Source organism: Marmota monax, unplaced genomic scaffold (genome assembly GCF_021218885.2).
Source record: "Marmota monax isolate L192 unplaced genomic scaffold, Marmota_monax_Labrador192_F-V1.1 WCK01_AAM20220418_F8-fsc00055, whole genome shotgun sequence".
In the NCBI taxonomy this organism is placed as follows: domain Eukaryota; kingdom Metazoa; phylum Chordata; class Mammalia; order Rodentia; family Sciuridae; genus Marmota; species Marmota monax.
This window is the reverse complement of record NW_026695205.1, coordinates 4,646,479-4,668,237: the sequence shown is the minus strand read 5'-3', so window position 1 is coordinate 4,668,237 and position 21,759 is coordinate 4,646,479. Positions and strand designations below refer to the sequence as shown.

General features: G+C 48.0%; 1 protein-coding gene and 1 non-coding gene across 2 annotated transcripts in view; one reads left to right on the top strand and one right to left on the bottom strand.

Moving 5' to 3' along the window:
* Positions 1 to 759: 759 nt before the first annotated feature.
* Tnn (tenascin N) overlaps positions 760 to 21,759 on the top strand; it is a 72,938-nt gene continuing 51,938 nt past the window's right edge. The window contains exons 1-6 of the mRNA XM_046430272.1: positions 760 to 840; positions 9,306 to 9,749; positions 11,077 to 11,451; positions 11,950 to 12,213; positions 15,785 to 15,970; positions 17,338 to 17,427. Of these exons, the coding sequence (XP_046286228.1) occupies positions 9,341 to 9,749; positions 11,077 to 11,451; positions 11,950 to 12,213; positions 15,785 to 15,970; positions 17,338 to 17,427 (1,324 nt within the window). The 5' untranslated portion in view covers positions 760 to 840; positions 9,306 to 9,340. The remainder of the gene's footprint in view (positions 841 to 9,305; positions 9,750 to 11,076; positions 11,452 to 11,949; positions 12,214 to 15,784; positions 15,971 to 17,337; positions 17,428 to 21,759) is intronic.
* On the bottom strand, positions 7,450 to 7,522 carry Trnag-ucc (transfer RNA glycine (anticodon UCC)). The gene has a single exon. It is a non-coding gene; the product is annotated as a tRNA-Gly (tRNA).

The window sequence follows — 21,759 nt, the reverse complement described above, 5'->3', positions numbered from 1 at the left end:
TATCTGGCTACATGTGGGTGACTGGAAACCGATGGGCTCCTTTCATTGTGGATCTGCACTCCAGAATCTACTCAGGAAGGCTGAGAGAGGAACCACGGGGAGGGAAGAGCGGCAGGTGCCACCTGTGACCCACTGAAATAGCTCTGTGTCATAGAAAGGAGAAGTCTGCCCGTGAGATGGCAAAAGAGGAAGGTGGCCTGCAAGGGGCACCACTGTCCCCACCTGGTCCGAGTGGACCCAGAAGCCCCAGGTCTGCTCTCAGCCCCCTTCAGAGCCCTGCGGCTCCCAGGTACGTGTGAGATGGTGAGAGGTAGGAGTCAGAGCAGGCTCTGTCTCTGAGGGTCTCCGCTCATTTTCTTTATGCTAAAGGTCCTTTCCTATTTTAAAAGTAGGAGGCAATAAATCCCCAAATGCCTGCAACAGGGAAAACAGAAAGAGGCTTTTTAAACTTACTTCCCAACCCTGAGACTCAGCTCCTGGCCAGGGGACGTGCAAACTTTTTTAATATCCTTATTCTGGATCCACTTAAATGGAAACAGCCTTTAGTATTTTTAGCTCCTGTGTACTCGAAGTGAAAAAGAGGGGGAAATGTATATTTTTTTCTCCCCTAGTTAGAATAAGAGGATGAATTACTCAATCTTTAAAGGAATCTCTGCCAGGAAGGGAGGAAAATACCCAAGAGTCCCCTTTGGCTCCTCCTCTGGCCTAGACAGGATTTAAACTCAGGGAGGGAAGCCAAGGAGAGAAGAGTGAGGACAGACCAGCACCAGGGTCTTCAGCACCAGGAGCCCAGCTTGCAGGAGACAGGGGTGCCGGAAGCAGTGCCCAGCCGCCTCCCAGGTAAGTGCACCCATCGCTGAAGCTCTGCCTGTGAGAGGGAAGAAGGCCGCCCGGTGTGGATGGTCAGGGGCCACTGGACTCGCGTGCCTCAGTTCAAACCTGAAAACCCAAGCAGTGTAATGCAGGTTAAATTCAATTCAGGAAATATCTTCCAGGACCTGCGTACGACATCCTCAGCCAGAGTCACACTCTGTCCTCCGACAGGACTAAGTCCAGCATCTCCTTATCTGGCCAAATGCGGTTGGTGTTGTACTAGCTGCTACCTGGAGTAGGACATGTTTAGATAAAGTGTTTCCTTAGAGTCGATCTAGCATGTATTTCTCATCTTTTTTCTTTGTTGACTTCTTTACAATGTCAAAAACCTCCTTAAAAAAGTTCTTATCTGTTATATCTCACTGTTCTTTTAAATCCTAAAACTGAATTTTTATTTCAGTTATGATCAGGAAGCTAGTATAATTTTCCCTTTTTCTGGATTTCACATGCACCAACAAAGATTATATTTGCAAACTCACTTGCAGAACTTTGAGTTTTAATTGATCTTAATTATTACCTGTAAGAGGACAATTTCTTTTTCCCAAATTCCCAGTTACCCTCACAATGCCTCAAGGAAACCATTTTGAAACATCTCAAGAATGATGTGATTGGACTAGTTTTTGGAGGTCTGACTTTATTATTAATTTTTGTGGTTGGGAGGGAGCTGGGGAAAGAGGAGAAAGAATGAATGAGACTGTGCAGGATTTCACTTTAAAGTATAAAACTTGAGTTACTTAGATAAACATTAAAAAAAAAAAGGAACAATCTCAGTATAGAAATAACGAGCTCCCACAGCTGGAAATAGATAAGCCACAATGTCCAAGTCACTGGTGTCAGCACCAAGATGTTAGGTGATGCCTTCTGGGCCTGGGCTATGCACTAGAAGCTGGCAGGGACAGGATGTGCATGAAGACTCATTGCCATTGGCATTTGGGCATTAGTTGTAGATCCAGAGTGACGGCTACAGTGTGGGGAGCAGGGACTCAGGCAGAAACAGTGTCAGCACCAGTGTCCTCTTTTCTGAGGAGGGATAAAAGCACCTGACATGCTTCCACCCCACTTTGAGTCCTGCTGTATGCCCAAGTATGCAGACTGCAGCTGACTTCCAAAACAGAGAAAATGGGACAGATGACTCCAAATCGTCTCGTGGCTTCTGGTTTGCATCCAGTGCTGTTCTGTGGTTTGAAATGGAGGGTAGACTAAGGTCTGTTTCTGAGAAATGCCTGAGGGAGTTGTGCCCAGCCCCATGGAAACTCTTGTCCATCCACCACTCATTCCATAGCCCTGGCTCCTATAGGGTTTGGCTGCAGACATGAGATCATGGTTTAGGTTCTGTAGCAGCATTTGGAGCCACCAATCTGAGCCTGTGAAGCCGAGCTCTCAGGCCTAATCTCTGATGGACAGGGGCTTTGCCTGTTCCACAGTGGACTCTCATTAATGCCAACCAGCTGCCACGGAATTATCTGCCCAGCGAGTGTGGGTGGAACAGGGCAGATCCTTGGAAATTAGCAATGGCTTCTCCTCCTTGATGGAAGGCAGGGACTTTGAAGTTATTCAATATGTGGAAAACCACACGTTAAACTAAACAAAGGATTTTAACTTTTCATTATGTGCCTCTCTTCATTATCATTTAGCTGGAGCAGAGTTTGCCATAGATGCCCCTTATACCCTTGGGGAATAGGGTTAATTCTGTATCAAATATCAGTCAGCTAGGGATTGGGTGTTTGGTTGGATGTGGAAAAAGAAGGTTCCTGAATTTAGGCCCTGTATCCATTTTATCTTGAAAGCTAAAGGAGGACTTTCTGTGAGAAAGTACTTCATCCCTATAGGGGTGAGTGAACGCTCTGCCTGATGTTCAGGAAGAATCTCACAAGTGCTTAGCATAGCGCCTGGCATGTAAAAATGCTTGGAAAGTGGGAGCTACTGTTATCATCACCCACTTGAGCCTTTTCAAGGCAGATTAAAATTCAGTTGACAAAACAAAATAAGCCTGATGGGACCCCTGAGAAGCGACTGAGTGCTAACACTTGTTCAGGCGCCCCCTTTATCCTTTCTACTGTAGTGGGCAGCAACCCTGAAGGGAAGAGGTCTTCAGGAAGATGGTCATTGCGCCACGGTGTGAGAATCATCTGCAGGCACTTCCTGGGGGCTCACTGGGTGGATCCAATTGAACTGGGGTGGGGTGTACCCAGAATATGACCATATTAGGCCTATCACATAAGGCCACAGTCTCATCCTCATCCTCACCTAGCCATCCCGAATCCTATGTGGAATGGCTATGTAGACAGTTCAGTGTCACAGAGACTAGAAATAAAAGTGCTTGTATGTACCTGGTTCAACTGGGAGTTGACCTAGGGGAGACAATGTGCCTTGAATGCCACTCACTCTTCCATACTGAGGGAGGAAGACAGAGAGGAGAGGTCTTCAGTGCAGGATGAGTTGAGCTAGCATGGGTTCCTCAGCCACTGAGAACTCACTCTCCTGGACCAAGTACTTGGGTCACAAGACCCCCGAGTCACCCCTGAGTCATCTGGGGCCTAGGTTGGGGATCACCAGCTCAAGAGAATTAACAAAGGAGTGACAAGTTTGCCAGTGACATTTGTGATTGATGCATCCCTAGCATCCTTCATTTCCCTCCATAGTTCAGTGATGTCCACTTTGTCATTTGGGGACAGAATATCTTAAGTGACTCCTCTGGAACTCCAGGATAATACCATTTTCCCCCCTAAAAGCTAAAGCAGTGGCTCTCATTTGCCTGTGGTCAACCATACAGGCAGGATGAGGTAATGAGGGAATGAGAAAAGGCCCTGGATAAAGATCTGTAACAGTGGTTAGAAACTGGCTACTGATCTCTTTGGTGTAAGTAGTACTGTTATTTCCTGACCCAGAGTGTGTGTCCTTCTTTGGAGAGAATGAGGTGACACAGAGGTCTTCTGGCCTGGGGTCGGAGAGGACTGTTGGGATTGGGAGTCTGGCCTTCTCTCCTATCAGAATCTGTCCCAGCACACAGGGACCTTGTGCACTGTGGTGTCTCCTGGGAAGGGAATTCTCCAGCTTCTCATGAAACTGGCTGGGATTTAACTCCCTATTTGGGAAAGAGCTCATCTTTCCAAGGACCAAGGGATACTAAGGGGTCCTTAACACCTCTAGACACCTCTAACAGAGAATGTCATCAATTGACCACCAGCATTTTGAGGATTAAATGAGAATAATGTTTGTAAAGTATTTGGCACAGTACCCATCACCTTTAAACACCCAAATTCCAGTGGCTATTATTTAGTTCAGAAAATATTTAGCCAGAACTGTACTGTGAGACTGGGAATACAGAGGATATCAACACAGTTTTAGCCACTGTCATCCCTGAGCTTATAAGGATATCTGGGTAGAAGCATCCATATGGATTTGGGGGCTGTTAATGTTTGTCTGGAAATTAAAGCCACAGAACTAGGTGCAGCTACCAAGAGGACGTAGAGCACAGGCAGAGAGCCCTGAGACATCAGCAGGTCTCTGAAGGCAGACCCGAGGGCCATCCATCCAGCTCAGACTCAGCAAAACCTTCAGAAGAACAATACCAAGCAGTTTGTTCCTGTCTCTCTGCTGTACCCAGCCCTCTCCTGTAGTCAGAATTAAACACATGCTCAGCTGCAGCAAGACAGTGAATTTGACGAGCCCCTGGTTTCCAGGTTTCTTGTAGGCACTTTTCCTGTATGTAAATGCCCTTTGCCTCTTGCACTCCTGCAGCATTTACCCCACTTTCCATAGGGAGCTACCCCTCCATAGGATGAATATTCATCTCTATTCACAAGTCTCATCCTGTGTTTTTCTCCGTGAAACTGGGAGCCCTCCAACCCAGCCCTGGGGAGCGCAGTCTGTGGTGTGCAGTGCATACCTAAGCAGCGATGAAGTCATCCCTTCCTTGTGCTGTTCAACATGGAAAGTCTCCTGCCACGTGTTGGAGTGGGAGCCCACAGCTTCTCTCCTTGCTCGCTACACTTGTTAGGTTGAGGATTTCCCAGCTCATCTTCTTTCGAGAAATTACCCTGCCCAGGAAAATCTGATCTCAACATGTGAAATCCGAGAGGCTGCAATTAATGAGGACATCTTGTTACAATTCAGAAGGACAGGCGACAGGGAGGGCTGCGAGAGCTTCTGGGGTTTCTCATATTCCAGGCTTCAAAACAAACACAGTGAGACGGGCTTTGGGCAGCCTTGCTTTGGTTTATGGCGAGAGTCCCTGGCTTTTTTGCATTTGTTCAGAACTAATTCAGGAAAACATCTGCACTCCATTTAGGTCTCAGGAATAGTCAGCATAGGCTGGGGGTGGGCAGAGAGGCTTCTCTGGCTCTGTTGCTCCCCAGGAGGGGGATTTAGGGTGGAAACACTGTAGGAGCTTTGGTGATGGACGTGTGCTGTTACTGGAAATTGCAGAGCATGCAAGCTGAAGGGCCCCATAGCTGGAGACCCCACACCTGAAGTGTGGCCTTGCCCTCCTCTGTGGTGTGGTCAGAGGCACTTGGCTCAGTGTCTCTGAGCCTCAGTTCCCACCCTGAGGAGAAAGTGGGGAACTGGAGCGTGTCTTTTGTATCACAGGGCTGAACCTTTTAAGATGGCGATGGCGACATCTCATTATTTCTGTCCATTTGCCTTCTAACTCACTACAGGCTTTCCTGCTTCCTCCATCCTCACATAAGTCCCCAGCAGATTCCCGAGTTTTCTGGTTGCTTTTGGGCTTAGAAAAGAACCACTTTTTGAAGGCAAATCTGTTTCAATATCAGAGTCTCAGTTTCCTTCCTCTCTCCCAGCTCAGGCATGAGGTTGGAGACCACACGCAGGAGGGCAGGGCCATGGTCAGCCAGGTACTTCCCTTCTTCCACTTCTCACCAACCGAGAGCAGCTCTGGCTTCCCCGGGTGCTGCCTGTTGCATGGTGGAGGCTGGGGAAGCAGGCCAAGGGCTCTCTTATTTAGCTGGGACTGTACTTCCCTCCAGTTACTGAATGCCCATGAAATGGCAAACTCTGAGCCAAGTGCCCACCTCTGAATTAGTCTTGGCCAGAGTCAGGTATTGGTCTCTCTTCCTGCCACCCCCCTGTTCTCCCTAAACTCACCCCAACCCAAACCTGTCTTAAAGCAGCTCTCTTTAAAGTCTGCAGACACTTATTACCCACTGTCCAAATCCCAGGACAGTAAGAACTGCCCCGACCATCCCACTCCCGCTGCGAGGGCAGAGCCCTGCTCCTGAGGTGCAGTAGGTGCTTGGAAATGTGAGCTGCCATGATTATTACTAGCCCCAATACACACTTTGGATGATTGGAGAATAAAGAGGAGTGAATGGAGCAAAATAGTAACACGAACTCTCTCTTCCAAAATGGCTAGAAGGGTACAAGCCCCCAGTACATTAAAATGGTTAAGGCTCCAGGGGGTGGAGGTGCTTCTACCCAGATGTGATCATTGCACACTGAGTACATGTGTTGAATTATCACACTGTGTCTGTAAAGCCTCACAGATGTTATGTCTCAATAAAAGAAGAACTCTTTATTGGCATCATTCTGATTAGTTCTCAGTGGTGGCACATCCCTTGGGTATGAGGTATATAGTACCTGTGTCCAAATGAGGGAATTGCCTGGGGACATGAATATACTAAATTCACTTGCTATTTGCATGAGACACTCATTTGTTATCTGTTGATACTGAGCTCATTTGCTGGTGGTGTAAGAACATCATGCTGACAGACTCAGCACAGGCTTGCAATAGTGTGGACCTGGTTTGAACCCTGCCTCTGCCACCTACTAGTTGAGCAACACCTGGTAAGTGCTTTACCTCTCAGACCTGGTTTCCTCTCCCACTAAGTGAGGAGCACAACATTGACCTTCCACAGCATCTCTGAGCCTTAATAATGAGGCTCCATGCACCTGGCCAATGGCCAGCATGCAGCAGCAATTGGACAACAGAACTTTGCTGTAATGTATTGTAATATTATTATTTTTATTTAATTTTTAAAAAAATATTTATTTTTTAAGTTGTAGTTGGACATAATACCTTTATTCCATTCATTTATTTTTATGTGGTACTGAGGATCGAACCCAGCGCCCTGCGCGTGCTAGGTGAGCGCTCTACCACTGAGCCTCAATCCCAGCCCCCCATTATTTTTATTTTAAATAATAATTCTACCAGGGCCCTTCATCCTTTATTTCCTCTATTTTCTGATACCTCATAAATGGTAACCATTTAAAAGATAAAATTTTTACTCTGTACTAGAATTTGTGATTAGGAAGGTTTATTCCTTTTTCTGACCTGTGTAGTTGTCCTCCAGGTCAGTTCTTTTGATGGTCTTGTGCTGTTCTAGCTATTAAGCTGGAAGAGAGGCAGCATCTGGCAAGGCCCTGTGAGGCTGCTAGGATGCTGACGATGGTCCAGCTCTCAACCTGATTGTGGGTGCAAGGCTGACTGATGTCTTTACCAGTCATTAAAGCAGAGCTGTTTATGTGCTGCTTTTTACTCCAAGTACGATCCTTCACAATTAAAAAAAAATGGGGATGAACAGGAAATCACTTGGTAGGCTCTTTTTTTTTTTTTTTTGGCGGTACTGGGGATTAAACCCAGGGCTTTGTGCATGGAAGGCAAGCACTCTACCAACTGAGCTATATCCCCAGCCTTGGTAGACTCTTACAAACAAAACAAACCCCAGAATGTTCGTTGAGCTCTTGCTGGGTGCTGGGCACAGTGCTAAGCACTCTGATGACAGGAGGCAGCAGCATCCTTCCTGTCCGAGGAGGAGGCTAAAGCAGAGAAGGGCCCGCCCAAGGCTGACGCCCTGGGGCCTGTGTGGTTTGTTCTTAGGCTGCCTCTCACCATGTGCAGGAAAGCCTGGGTGGAGGAGGACACAGGCCCAGGAAAGGACTTTCAAACTCTCCCACCAACAATTTATTACAAGTTTGTGTGGGTTGCAGAAGCCCATTGTCAAGGGGCAGCTTGGTGGATGGGTTTCTAGATACCTGTGGCCACGCAAGCTCACCTCGTGAATGAGGTTCCTGTGTGTCCTGTGAGCCCACCTGGGTCTTTAGGTCTGCCCTGCCTTGACTCTTTAGTAGTCAGAGTATACAACTACCCAGTATACAACTACCCAGTCCCTCTGCCACTGATGGCGGTAAAGGCCCGTATCGCCCCCTAGTGGCCAAGGAGGTGAAACATAACTGCCTGACACCAGGCCACCCTTGACCCCTGGCCTCGAGTAATAGGGACTGAACCCCTTAGTGTGAGACTCTGTGCCTTTGCCTTAAGACAACAATATGATGAACGCACCTTGGACCCCAGTCCTAAAGGTTCAGGTTAGCAGGGAGACAAGCTGTCTTCAAGAGCGACTACAAGAGACCACCAGAGTGGGACCATTCAGTACTCTGAACGCTTAGCAGAGGGAGAGCTGGTTTCCAGCTGGGGTGAGATAGAGGATGGGGGGCAGGGGAAGAGAGAGAGAGAGACACCTCGTGGATGAGGTTCTTATGTTTTGTCGGTATGTCTGTGGAGGCAGGATGCTGGCTTTGCAGCCAGTGATTTGGATCTGAGTAAAGATCTGCCCTTGAGGCTGTGGTGTCCAGGATGACTTGTTCGGCCTCTGAGCCTCTACTTTCTCATCTGCGCAAAGTAACATGACATCACTGTGATGAGCCTGGTCTTTGGAGTCAGGTTATCTGGTCTCAAATCCTCCAACTGGGATGGGGCTGCAGCTCAGTGGTACAGTGCTTGACTGGCATGTGTGAGGCGCTGGGCTCCATTCCTAGCTCCTCCCTCTCTCTCTCTCTCTCTCTCACACACACACACACACACACACACACACATACACACACACAAATAAGTTAAAAAATCCTGCCACTTTTGTTTGTGTGCCTGTGAGCAAATCATGTAAGGTAGCTGTAGCTGTATCTCAGTTTCCCTGTCTGTAAAATAGGAGTAATAATATATTTCACAAAGGGTCACCAGGCTCTAATGAGTTAGCTGATGTGAAGCCCTTGGAACAGTGCCTCTCACATCGCAAGGACTCCACGTGCAGCTATTATTGCTGATATTATGCAGAGGATAATATTAGGGCTGTTGACAAGATTAGGGATTAGGATCAAAGCCTGGCACACAGTGGGCTCTCAACACAAGACGGCTGTTCTCCTTGCTATTGTCAAAGTGCAGGTGAACCTAGAATTAGAAGTGAGAGCAAGGAAGCTCCAGATGGTGTGAACAGGGTAAGCAAAGGCAGGAGGCAGGACCATGCCTGTGTGAGCAAGGAACAGAAAATAATATTGCTCAGCCCTCGGGAGATCTAGGATGAGTTCTTTCTGTTGGCTTCCCATCTTCCTATGGCCTCTTTAGGACCTGCTAAAAACACCAGTTTCCCTCAACAATCGCATGGCTTTTTTTTTTTTTTTGTATTTTTTTATGGCTACAGGTCTCAGGGAGGGTCTGCTCCTTGTCTCTCCAAGGATGGGTCTCCAGGGAATGTCCAGCTTCCCCCTGGGGCTCCTGCTTGGCTCTGTGTTCCTGGTGGCTTCAGCCCCAGCCATGCCTGAGTCTCAGGGCTGCAGCAACAAGGAGCAACAGGTGACCGTCAGCCACACCTACAAGATTGATGTGCCCAAGTCTGCCCTGGTCCAGGTGGAGACTGATCCCCAGTCCCTCAGTGATGATGGGACCTCGCTCTTGGCCCTGGGGGAGGCTGGGGAGGAGCAGAACTTCATCTTCAGGCACAACATCCGCCTTCAGACGCCACAGAGGGACTGTGATCTGGCAGACAGCGTCCAGGACCTCCTGTCCCGGGTGAAGAAGCTGGAGGAAGAGATGGCAGAGATGAAGGAGCAGTGCATTGTCCAGCGCTGCTGCCCAGGAGCTGCTGGTGAGTTGGCCAGTCACTCAGCACCCACTTGGGGCACCCACGGGCCTCAGGAGCACTCTGAGGCTGCACAGTCTCACATCTCACTCTGGGTTTTCTCTGGGATTCGCCTCGTTCCCACTATTTATTCCTTGGTTTCAGCTCCAGGGGACATCTGGATGCCTGATCAGGGAGGGACCAGCAGCTCTTGAAGACACCAGACTCCTGGGGCAGTGTTTCCAGATGGGTGTGGCTTCTAGGGGCTTTCTTACCTGCGGATCCAATCTCCACTCAAAGGGGAAGCAGTGGGGTGTGCAGGAAAGATGGAGGCCAACTGTGACTTGGCAAATTCCTTAAGTCTCCTCAACTGTCCAGTCAGGATGATTCCATCAGCCAGCCTAGTTCTGAGAATTACAGATGATATGTAATAGATTCCTGGCCAGTGATAGATGTTCTGGAGGTTGTGACTATTTAATTAGTAATAAAATGTCACAATTTGATTTTACAAATAATGAAGTTCCCTCTGTCCCACCCTTTTAAAAACATAAGACACCTAGATTGAACCAGAGGACAACCAATGGTACTGAGGCACAGATTTTTATATCTGAAAGAATTGCTAGGGTTGAGAGCACTTCCTAAATGCCAGGTACAAATGTAGGCACCAGGGACACTGCCATGAATAGAACAGTGTGGACCAGTCCCTGAGGAGCCCCCTCTTAGACACATCCTTAGGAAGGAAAGGTGTTCTGAGAAGCCAGAAAGGTGTTCTGAGAATGGACAGAGAGGGCACTGCGCTGAGTGGCCTGCCCTTCCCCTGCCTCTTACCATAGAGGGCTACAGAACCGAGCGAGGTTAAATCCCCCTGCCAGGTCCCCGTGCCCATCATTGAGACTGGGCTATTTTGTAGCTTCAGGGAATCCTTTTTTCTGAGGCCTTCCTAGGTCTAGCCCCACTCACCCACGGCTAGAGGACAATCTCCCTCCTGCCTGGCAGAAGCCATGTCCCTTTGTGTCAGCCAGCCAGCGACCTGCCACGTTGGAATATTCAAGGCCCATTCCTAGGAAAACACTGAACATTTCTCATCATTCAGAGGGGACAGAACCCAGGGAGTCATCTGGGAAGGGAAAAGGGTGGTGTCCATAGTTTCTCAGACCAAGAAAAAGAGAAAAATGCCTGTAGCTTTGGCAGGTTAGAGGTGGGCCCAGCTGGAAGGGCCCGAGGCTCTGTCCTCCACGGGGAACTGGAACCGGGTCATCCCCGGAAGAGCCAGGCAAGACCCAGATACCCCGAGCCTTCTCTAACCCGTCTCCAAGGAGATGGCCATCCACCATGGTTTCCTGTCTTCCCCCAGACCTGAGCCGCCACTGCAGCGGCCACGGGACCTTCTCCCCTGACACCTGCAGCTGCCACTGCGAGCAGGGCTGGGAGGGCGCCGACTGCGAGCGGCCGGCCTGCCCCGGGGCATGCAGCGGTCACGGGCGCTGCGTGGACGGGCTCTGCCTGTGCGACGACCCCTACGTGGGGCCCGACTGCGCCTACCCGGCCTGCCCCCAGGACTGCAGTGGGCACGGCGCGTGCGTGCGCGGGGTCTGCCAGTGCCACGAGCACTTCACGTCGGAGGACTGCAGCGAGCAACGCTGTCCGGGCGACTGCAGCGGCCACGGCTTCTGCGACACTGGCGAGTGTTACTGCGAGCTGGGCTTCACTGGCCCCGACTGCTCCCAGGGTGAGAGCTGAGACGTGCCTTGGGGCCTTGTTTGCTTCCACCTATGGTCTCCACTCCTTGAACCATCACTTGCACTTGGTCCTGTGAGGGGGTATCGGCCTTCAGCCTACAGCAGATTCCCTGGAGGGCTTCTTAAACACGCATGCCCCAGAGCTTGTGATCCTGCAGGTCTGGGCTGGGGCCTGAGAATTTGCATTTCTACAAGTTCCCATGTAATGCTGATGCTGTTGGTTTGGGGCCTGAACTTTGAGGACCACTAAAGACTGTTTGTGGGGGTTTGCACCTGTCCTTCCCCACCATGTGGGAAGGTATCAGTATTAGCTCCTAACCAGATAACAGTTTAAGCGTGTGTCCCGTAACAGGAGCATACTTAAGTCTCCTCCTCCAGGCCTGCCATCTTAGTGCCAAGTGTGCAGTAGGTGCTCACTGAACACCCACTGGCTAGATTCACATGCTTGTTCCACACCCACCCCTCACCTGTTCCTGTTCTGCACACAGTGGTGGCCCCCCAGGGCCTGCAGCTACTCAAGAACACAGAGAATTCCCTGCTGGTGAGCTGGGAGCCCTCCAGTGATGTGGACCACTACCTCCTCAGCTATTATCCCTTGGGGAAGGAGCTCTCTGTGAAGCAGATCCAGGTGCCCAAGGAGAAGCACATCTATGAGATCCCTGGCTTGCTCCCTGGAACCAAGTATATAGTCACCCTGCGCAACGTGAAGAAAGATATTTCCAGCAGCCCTCAGCATCTCCTGGCCACAACAGGTGAGGAAGCAGCCAGATGCCCCCAGGTTTCCCAGGAGAGGCCCCATTTTGGGTGTTTTCTTACACTTTCCCCACAGATACCCTTCTGTGGGTCAGGACATTGTCCTAGTAGATAGTTTGAAAAACACAACCATTAGGTTCTGGAGAAGAGTCCCAGTTCTGTCTTCTCTCGCTGCTCCCAGATTATTGGGTCCTTCATGTCAGTAATGGCAGCCTGCTGATTTGGGGTTTAAGGGGTCCTTTGTGTCACTGAAATTAGTCAGGTCTGGCTGCTTTGCACCCCACATAAGCAGCCAAAGAGTAAACCTGCATCCCTGGCCCTTCATGGAGACTCCAAAGCCTTCAGCAAGTTCAAGTAGGAATGCGTAAGAAGCTGCTGAAGCTGCCTGCGTCAGTTAGATTCATCTCAGCAGGAAAGAGAGGAAAACACAACTGAAGGAAGTTTAGGGAAGAGTGTCTAGCCTCACAGGGAAAGAGGCATGTTGGAGAGCAAAACACGAGGACTAGCATCAGTGGAGATCCAGCCCAGCCAGAAAGGGAGATGGGCAGGCACTGGTACTCAATGCAGAGAAATGTTCAGGAAAGATACCTGATGAGGCACTTTTGGTGAAGGAATGCAGGCAGGCTCTGTTTCCCCACAGGAAGGGAGTGAAGATCAGTTTCATGAACTCTCTCCTGCTTTCTGCTGGGGACTGCTGCTGGCTGATCCCAGAGGCTAGAGGGCAAGGCCCTTGGCTGACTTGATTCATAGAGGTTGCAACCTGTGCTAGAGAGTAGGATGGAGGCTGGTGGGGCCTGGCTTGCAGGGACAGTCTCCTGCCAAATACCAAATACCACCAAAATATTTGGAAGAACAAGCATCACGGCTAATATGATCAGGGCAAATGGGTTTTCCTCTCGGTGAATGCAAAGCCAATGAGCCCAACCAGGAAACAAGAGTGGAGAGAGCTTTAATACTTGCAGCAGGTGCACAGAGTGCCAGGGATAACTCTCAAAGCAGTGTTCTCCTCTGAACAAAGCAAGCTGGGACTTTTATTAGGAAACTCATACATATTCATTTAGGAAAGACTCAAAATCACTTGTAGAGGTGGGTATATTCCTGAGCATGCCCAGTTTGAGGTCATACATTATAGATTGAAAAAAAATGGTAGATAGGGATGCCTCTGGGTGAAGAATTTAGTATTATAATAAAAAGAATGAGTCAGAGTGACTTAGCCATTTTGGCTGTCCTGGTAAGTTTCTCTGAAGGTTTTTAACGACAGCAGTAGCAGCAGCAGTAGCAAAAATAGCTTTGAAAGCACTGCTGATAGTCTTTTGAAGTGGCAGAGGCTTTTCCCCTGTTAGTATAGGTTCTTGCCCCTAAAATTGCCTATCTAGCAGCTAATATTCACTTCTTCAAAATTTTTGTTTCCTCATGAAAGTTCTTAAAGCAACTTAGATCTTCCAGGGTTTGGAGAAATCTAGCTGTTTGAAAGACTCCGATTCATTCCTTTACTCAAAACATTTTAACTGAGCACCTGTCATGTGCCAGATACTGTACAGGGGCTGATGATCCTCCTGGGAGAGAGCCAGGTAGATCCAGGTGGGTGGGACTTTGGCATGTAATGAGTCATCTTTGCAGAAATGCCAGGCTGCTTGTCCTTCTTTGATGGTAGGAATAGGGTGGGGGAGGGATGGGTCAGAATTGAAAAGGGCCAGGAAAGACAGTACCTTGAGGGCACAATTTCTGATCACCCTTGTTGGTGCCCTCTAGCCAAAGACACCTAGTTACATCCCTGTAGTTGAACAGGTTGGATTTATTGATTGTTTTAGCTTGGAGAATGCACACCATGGGGACTCGTGGGGACATCTCAGTAAGAGAGTGTAAGAAAGGACTGGAGTGTATGGAGGACTGGTTATAGGCTTGGGTTAGGTAATTTGGGGGAACTAGGGGTAATTCTGTGGGTGGTATCTTAGAGGATCTTATCTAGAAAGAGGATAGACTGGAGGGAGGCTGAAGGAGAGGGGATGTTTCATTGTTTGTGTGGCAACAGTCATATTTGTGTCTGTGTTCAGATGTGGTCACAGAATGGCCTGTTTTTGCTACAGAGTGGTCTTGTCTGATGCTCATGTTCTGGTAAGGGCTCTAGGTCCAACAGAACACCAAGCCCTAGCTGTGAAAAGCCCTAACTGCTTTTCTCCTTTCCCTCTTTTTATCTGTAGCTGCATCTGCCTACAGACAGGAGTGTCTAGCCTCAAAGGGAAAGAGTAATATCTGTTCAGAAAGTTGTAGCAACCCCTATTGGCATCTTGCTCTAGGGACTTGTAGAGTCTGGCTACTGTGAGGTTTGTCTTTCTGTCTAATCTGATTCAGGTTAAAACCTCTGTCTTTTGCTCTTCAGGGGAGCCTCAGACCCAGCAAGGCTTATCATCCTCATCATAATCTTGAACATTCTCATTAAGTCCTTGCCTTTTCATTTGTGAACCCCTCCCAAATCCCTTAAGCCATGTAGGCCCTCTGCTACAATCTGCGTGTCACCTTCGTTACTCTCCTCCTGACCTGTCTCTCAGGAATTTCATCTTTGAAGGATGTCAAGAAACAGGACCTGGGCTACAGGTGGAAGCCAGCATTGGGAGGGCATGCTTCCGAGAAAGGCTTCGAGGGGCTTTATCCTTAATGAGGGGCTTTATCCTTAACATAGGGAGTCAGGGACACTCCAGGGGACCAAGGGACCTTGACATCACCAAGTTCACACCCTGCCTGATGCATGAGTTCCCTGACCCACATCCTTGACAACTGGTCAACCAGCCGGGTGGGAACACCTCCAAAGAGGTAAAGGTGGAGAAGTGACTGTGGAAGAGGACAAAGCTGAGAACCTGGGGACTTGTCTTCCCTTCAAGGTCAGGCTCGATTGGCCTGGGAATAGCTGTTGGAATTCAAAGTACTCCCCAAAGACTCCAGTCAGTGCCCTGCTCCCCGAAGTTCTTCCCTAAGAGCCACATCAATGATCCATTTCTCTGTATTAATTATAATTTCACAGTTCTTTTCCCCTGAGTGGAAGGGCAAAGATTTAGCCTAAAGTACTTTGCTATGAATAAAGCTGAGCAGGTGCTCTCCTGCTTCACAGGGGAGGCAGCTGGGGCAGCATGAGAACACCAGGTACCTGGCGGAAGTACTAAAATTTGTTAGAACTGCAGGAAGGCTTCATAGAAGGACCAAGTTGAAATTCACCTACTCTATAGTTTAGCTTTGAGTTAATCCTTAGAGAAGAATTTGCAAGTGAAGGGCTATAATTTGGGAGATGGAGGGAGGACGATAGAGGACGATAGAAGTTATACTATAGAAAATTTGGAATGCGTTTCCCAAACTTTACGCAGAAAGTCCAGAGCGTCTCATTCTGAGGTGGTCTCTAAGGGAAGGGATGCTGCCCCTGAAGGGTGACCACTTAATTCAGAGCAATATCTGATCCTTGTTAAGGACCCTGTCCTAGGGTTGAGGCCAGCTCTCTCTGTGTAGCTGATGGCCATTACAGACTATGGGGACCTCTGCTCCTCACTGCTGTCTCCTGTGCTCTCTGACCCCTGACCCTAGATCTTGCTGTGGTTGGCACTGCCTGGGTGACAGAAGAGACAGAAAACTCCCTGGATGTGGAGTGGGAGAACCCGCCGACCCAGGTGGACTACTACAAGCTGCGGTATGGGCCCTTGACAGGGCAGGAGGTGGCTGAAGTCACTGTGCCCAGGAGCAGTGACCCAAAGAGCCGATATGACATCACTGGTAAGAGCTGCACTGAGGACGTGAGGTGTTTCTGAGGAGGGGGAAGTGGGGGAGGGTTGGGGGTGGTGGGAGGAGGTTGAGATAGGTCTGTGGAGCCCTGGGAGGGTTGGGTTGGCAGGCCCTGGAGGGGTTCCTGTTTTAGATGACTGAGTAGTTGCTGGAAGCTGGAACTCAGGAAACGGGGATGCAGCGGGGTTGAGTTTTGCAAGGCTTGAAGTTTATATAATTCTCAGGGCCTTGTGTGTGTGTGTGTGTGTGTGTGTGTGTGTGTGTGTGTGTGTGATGGGGATTGAACCCAGGGCTTTGTGTGTGCCAGGCAAGCACTCTACCAACTGAGCTATATCCCCAGCCCCTTTCAGGGCCTCTTGAAGAGCAGGAGTGCGCAGTTTTGAGTAGTCGCCTGGGAAGGAGCCCTTGCAAGTTGGGGCCCCAAGGCTTATTCGCTCCATGGCCAACCTTCCTCTGCGGCCTTGTTCTGCCCTCTTCTCCTTCCTCTCCATCTTGAGAGAACAACTTGGGGTCCTCTGTGTTGGTGGACTGGAGTAGGAATATGTGCATATCCATGCACTACTTTTTTCTGAACTTTGCCCCTGGGTCTGAATATTTGTATAAGGAGGAACAATCTCTCTCTCTCTCTCTTTTTTTTTTTTTTCTTTTTTTGGTACTGTGGACTGAACTCAGGGGCACTCGACCACTGAGCCACATCTCTAGCCCTCTTTTGTATTTTATTTAGAGAGAGGGTCTCACTGAGTTCTCACTTGCTGAGGCTGGCTTTGAACTCGCAATCCTCCTGCCTCAGCTTCTGGAGCCTCTGGGATTACAGGTGTTTGCCACAGTGCGTGGCTAGGGAGGAACAATCTTTCAAATTGCTTCTACAGAGAAATAATTAAAAAAAAAAAGAAAAAGAAAGGTGTGGAGAGGGAGCTAGGTATTATAGTGAAAAGGAAAGAGACTTTTTTTGGCGTGGTGCTGGGGATTGAACCCAGGGCCTTGTGCATGTGAGGCACTCACTTTACCAACTGAGCTATATCCCCAGCATGGAAAGAGACTTTTAAGGGAAGATAATTGTTGGAAGCAGAAAAACATTTGGGGTTATGAATAAAATTGGGAGATAAGTGCTAGAAGGCCCAATAAGGAACCAGAGCTCGGACTTCACCTCCTCTGTCCTGTGCCCCCCACCATCAGCCTCTTCAGTGATGCCTTCTATTTCACCCATCCTGGGGCTCTTTATCTGCCCGTACCCTGAGTCTTTGGGAGGGAAGCAGAACCCCTCATCTCCCCTCCACAAGAGAAGTCTGGGGGAAAGGCAGTGTTGGGGGAGGGGGCTGGAGTCTGCCCTCACTCGAGCACTGGCTGCTTGTTTCCAGGTCTACAGCCCGGGACAGAGTATAAGATCACAGTTGTCCCCATACGAGGTGATCTGGAGGGCAAGCCAATTCTCTTGAATGGCAGGACAGGTAAGAGCTGCTTGGTGATACTTGCATGTTTAATTGTGTTTGCATTCAGGTATTGTTCTTGGTTGACTCTTTCCTGGATAAAAATTCTAGGATTTGCAGGCAGAGAGATTCTACCTCTTTAGATGTGTGGACATCTTTTTTCAGGAACATGAGAGGGAAAGCAGACTTCTCCTGTTTCAAATTTTTCTTGCCTAGAAAATTTCCCCCATGATCCTGGAGTCAAAGGTACTCGGCACCTTTGTATTCATCTCAATTGTTTCAATCACTGGACTTTGGACCTAGGCACTCAGTTTCATATTACCCAAGGACAGGGTGGCCGGTAGGTTTTTTCTTGCCTGATTTGTTCCTGATGTTCACACTCAGGCTGTCCACTTTGAAATATGAAAATATATTAAAGGCCCTCACATGGGAGTAGTGGCATAGTTACTATCTGTGTATTGAGAAAATACATAATGACAAAATGTTACAAATCAGTAATTTGTAATTTATAAATTTATAACTTATATTAATCATAACAGAATTTGAAAACATCATAGGCATATATACAAGACATCTATGTAACAGCTTTTAAATAATACTTGCGCCTATATTGAATTGGGAGCCTCCTATAGTCACTCTGCTCCTGCCCGCCCCAGGTGGGAAGCTGTGATATAGAAGGTGATGGAACTGGTGGAGGCTAATTCTTGGAGACAACAAAGATGGAATCTTTGGATTTTGAATCTTCCTTGGAAATTTTTTTAGCTCTGTAAGGGTCCGGCGAAGCGTCGGAGAAAGAGACCACCAAGTGACCACTCATGCAATTGGCAGAAGGGGATTTATTGATCTAGCATGCTAGGGCTCCGTGCCCACTCAAGAAGGGAGAACAGCCCAGAGCCCCGAGCAGGGGCTGAGCACTGCTTAAGTACACTTTTTTGGGGAGGGCGGGGATTTTACATACATCACAGTCTCCTTTAACAAATTATCATACACCGCGGGAAAATCAAACAATAATTCTGAGACATGATTAGTTCATTCACTGGCGGGAACAGGTCAGGCGGGGGTGATAGGTCAGTTCTAAAGCGGGGTACACATTTAAACTGATTGGTCTAGGCCCTGCAATGTCTACGTGCAAGACCACACAGAGCCCTTAAGTTATTAAACAACCAAGCAGTCAGGGGAAATATTTACTGGGCGGTTCCAAGCATTGTCTTAACAGCTACAGGAATTTCAGGTTTTGCATGTAACATAGGAACTTAACAATACCTAGTCCTTTACATTTTAACTCAGGCCTTGCAGCTTAGAAACTTTACAATGCCCGGTCTTTTATCCTTTAACTTTTACACTTTAACTTCAATTTCTTTTACCCTTACAGTTCTTTCCAACCTAGTCTCGAAGTAGCTAGTTGGGATGGTGAGAATTGGTGGAAGATGAGGCAAGGATTGAATTCACTATTTTAATTGTTTAACAGATTGTGTATCTAAAGTATGAAAGAGTTATAGTTGAGTGATTTTAAAGGATAAGATATAATCTAATTTATAAACTAGACAACATAGACTCTGTAGCCTGCCTGAATCGTGGACTAGCGAAACGTTATAGTGAGTTGGAAAATGACAAAGACTTCCTTGTTTCTTTCTCTGTAGCTTTGAATTCACTGAGAATTTACTCAGTGCCGGGCATTATACTCACGAAGCACTTTTCATGAATTATCTCATTTAGTTCTCAGCGATTATATGTTGTAGGGACTAATATGATTTCTATGTCATATGCATAATCAAACTAAGACGCAGAGAAGTTAAGCTCAGGAATCACCTAGCCAGGAAATGACAGAGCTGGGATTTGTATGTGGTTTGTGCAAATCTAAGCCTTTGGGCTTAGCCACAAAGGTGAAGTGTTTCCCAGTTTGATGATTCTATAAGAGATGAACACATTCTCCTCTCTTACAGAGTCAACAGAACACAGAATACCTAACCTAGGGTCACCGAACTATGTGTGGGGACTTTTCCTCATATACCCAGAAGTTCTCCACCAGACACCAACGGAGTGTCCTGTAATTCAATTCAAGTCGGACACTCTACCTGGAGATAGTGTCAGATCCCACAGACTAAGGGCTCAGTCTCCCAAGACCCTTCTTGCTTCAGATGCTAGACACATCCTAGGTTGTGATCTGTATTTACAACAACCAACAGTGAGTTGAGGTTCCTAGGACTCTTTCCTTGGGTTCTATTAATTTGTTAGAGTAGCTCACAGAACTCAGGGAAACGCTATACTTACACTTACTTATTTATTGTAAAGACTATTTATTGCACAGGATACAGGAAAAACAGCCAGATGGAAGAGATGCACAGGGCAAGGTCTGGGGGAAGGGAATGGAGATTCCACACCCTTTCTGAGCCCACTACCCTCCTGAAACTGCCATGTGTTCAGTAACCAGGGTGCTCTAGGAACCCTGCCCTTTGGGTTTTCAAGGGGGCCTCATGTGGTAGGCATGACCGTTTAAATCACTGGCCTCTGGTGAAACCTCAACCATTTACCCCTTTTCCCCACACCAGTCTTGATGAGGGGAGTGGTACTAAAAGTGCAGCCAGCCTGTGTCCTGCGGCTGTACAGGAGCTCCCAGTCATTTTTATCTCATTAGCATACAAAAAACTACTAATCACTTTGGAAAGTCCAAATGTTTTAGGAGCTGTGTGCCAGGAAAAGGGACAAAAACCAAATATGTATTTCTTATTATAAATGATTGTTATAAGCTGTGCTATCCATTAATGCACACCAGACACATCCACGTCTTTCCACAATGTCAAAACAATAAATTCACAAGCCACACAACTTTCATCAGCTGCGATCCACTGAGTGCCCATGGTTCACTGGTGTCATGACTATGGCAATAGCTAGCTCTTTTATCCTATTCCAATCTTAATTGTTAATGTCTGTACCAAGTGAGTCACGCATCGCCGTCTGCACAATGATACTCGGGTTACAGATGGCCAAGAAGGGTTGTCGGCGAGGGCTGTGGGTTTAAGAGGCAGAACTGAAAGCAGAGGCAGAGGGCTGGTATAGTTGTGAGAGTGGCTACAGGTGATGGGATGAGGGGGAACCCAGCCAAAGAACTTGTTGGAGGTGTGGAACTTGTAACAGGACTGGGTCCTTCAAAGTGAGGGGCCAGACGGCAGGCAGTTTCTAAGGGGGCTGAGTCAAGCAGGGAGCCGGAGAGAGTCTGGAGTTAGTCACTTGTTGACCTTGTAACACCTGGTGGTCTGACAGCTGATGGCTTGGTGTGCACTGCCCTCTACCACCATCCTAGATGCCTCTCCTTTATGTATTTCAGGTGAGGGTGGGGTGCATAGTTGGGTGGTCTGGTGTGCCAGATAAGCTCACATGCCTGGTTTTCCTGGTATGGGTTTGATACACCCAGGAATCCATGTGCCTTTGATTTCTTTCATGAGGTCGTCATTTTTGTGTGTGTGTGTGTGTGTGGGGGGGGTGGTACTGAGGGAAGGGAAACCTAAGCCATATTCTCAGCCCTATTTTGTATTTTATTTAGAGACAGGGTCTTACTGAGTGGCTTAGCACCTGACTGTTTCTGGCTTTGAACTTGTGATCCTCCTGCCTCTGCCCCCCAAGCCGCTGGGATTACAGGCATGCGCCACCACACCTGGCCACAGGTGGTCATTTTTATCAGCACAATTGATAGTTTGTGCCTTATTATTGTACCGAGCTATTGGGAGTTATTCTTTCCTGTAAGTTCTGTACACCCAACATCTGATGGTTATCTCTTTGCTCAATCAAGTGGTTAAGTCATTCTGTTTGAGCACTTGCATTCAAAATGGAGTATCTCAAGGCTTCCCGCTGCTTTACAACACAGAGTGACTCAGGGCAGGGCACAGCCTGCCCTCCATGGTCACAGCACCACACCTCCGTCCTCCTTTTCCTTTACTGATGGTTAGTTTTCATACTGTGTACTCCTTAGCTACAAAAATTTCTGTACTCTTCGTTGCCTTGGGAGAAGGTCTAGTCCTTTTATCTTGGCTTCTGTGGACCTTTGTCCTCATTATTTCCAGCAGAAAGCCTTCCCATAGCCAGACCCTTGTTGGGTTTTCCCAGCAGAGAAGGCTCATCTATATACTGCATTTGTTTATGTTGTAACTCCCATCTTAGAAAACGCTCTACCTTCATCCCTGTCAACGAATTCAATTCAACAAATATTTATTGTAGGATAGAATTGGGCAAAAAATGACATAGTCCTTTAGAAACTAATAAAGATGACATGTCATCATACCTATACTCATAGCAATATCACTTATCCTTCCAGGTTCCACTCAAACCTCTGCTTCTGGACTGAAGATTTTCATGACC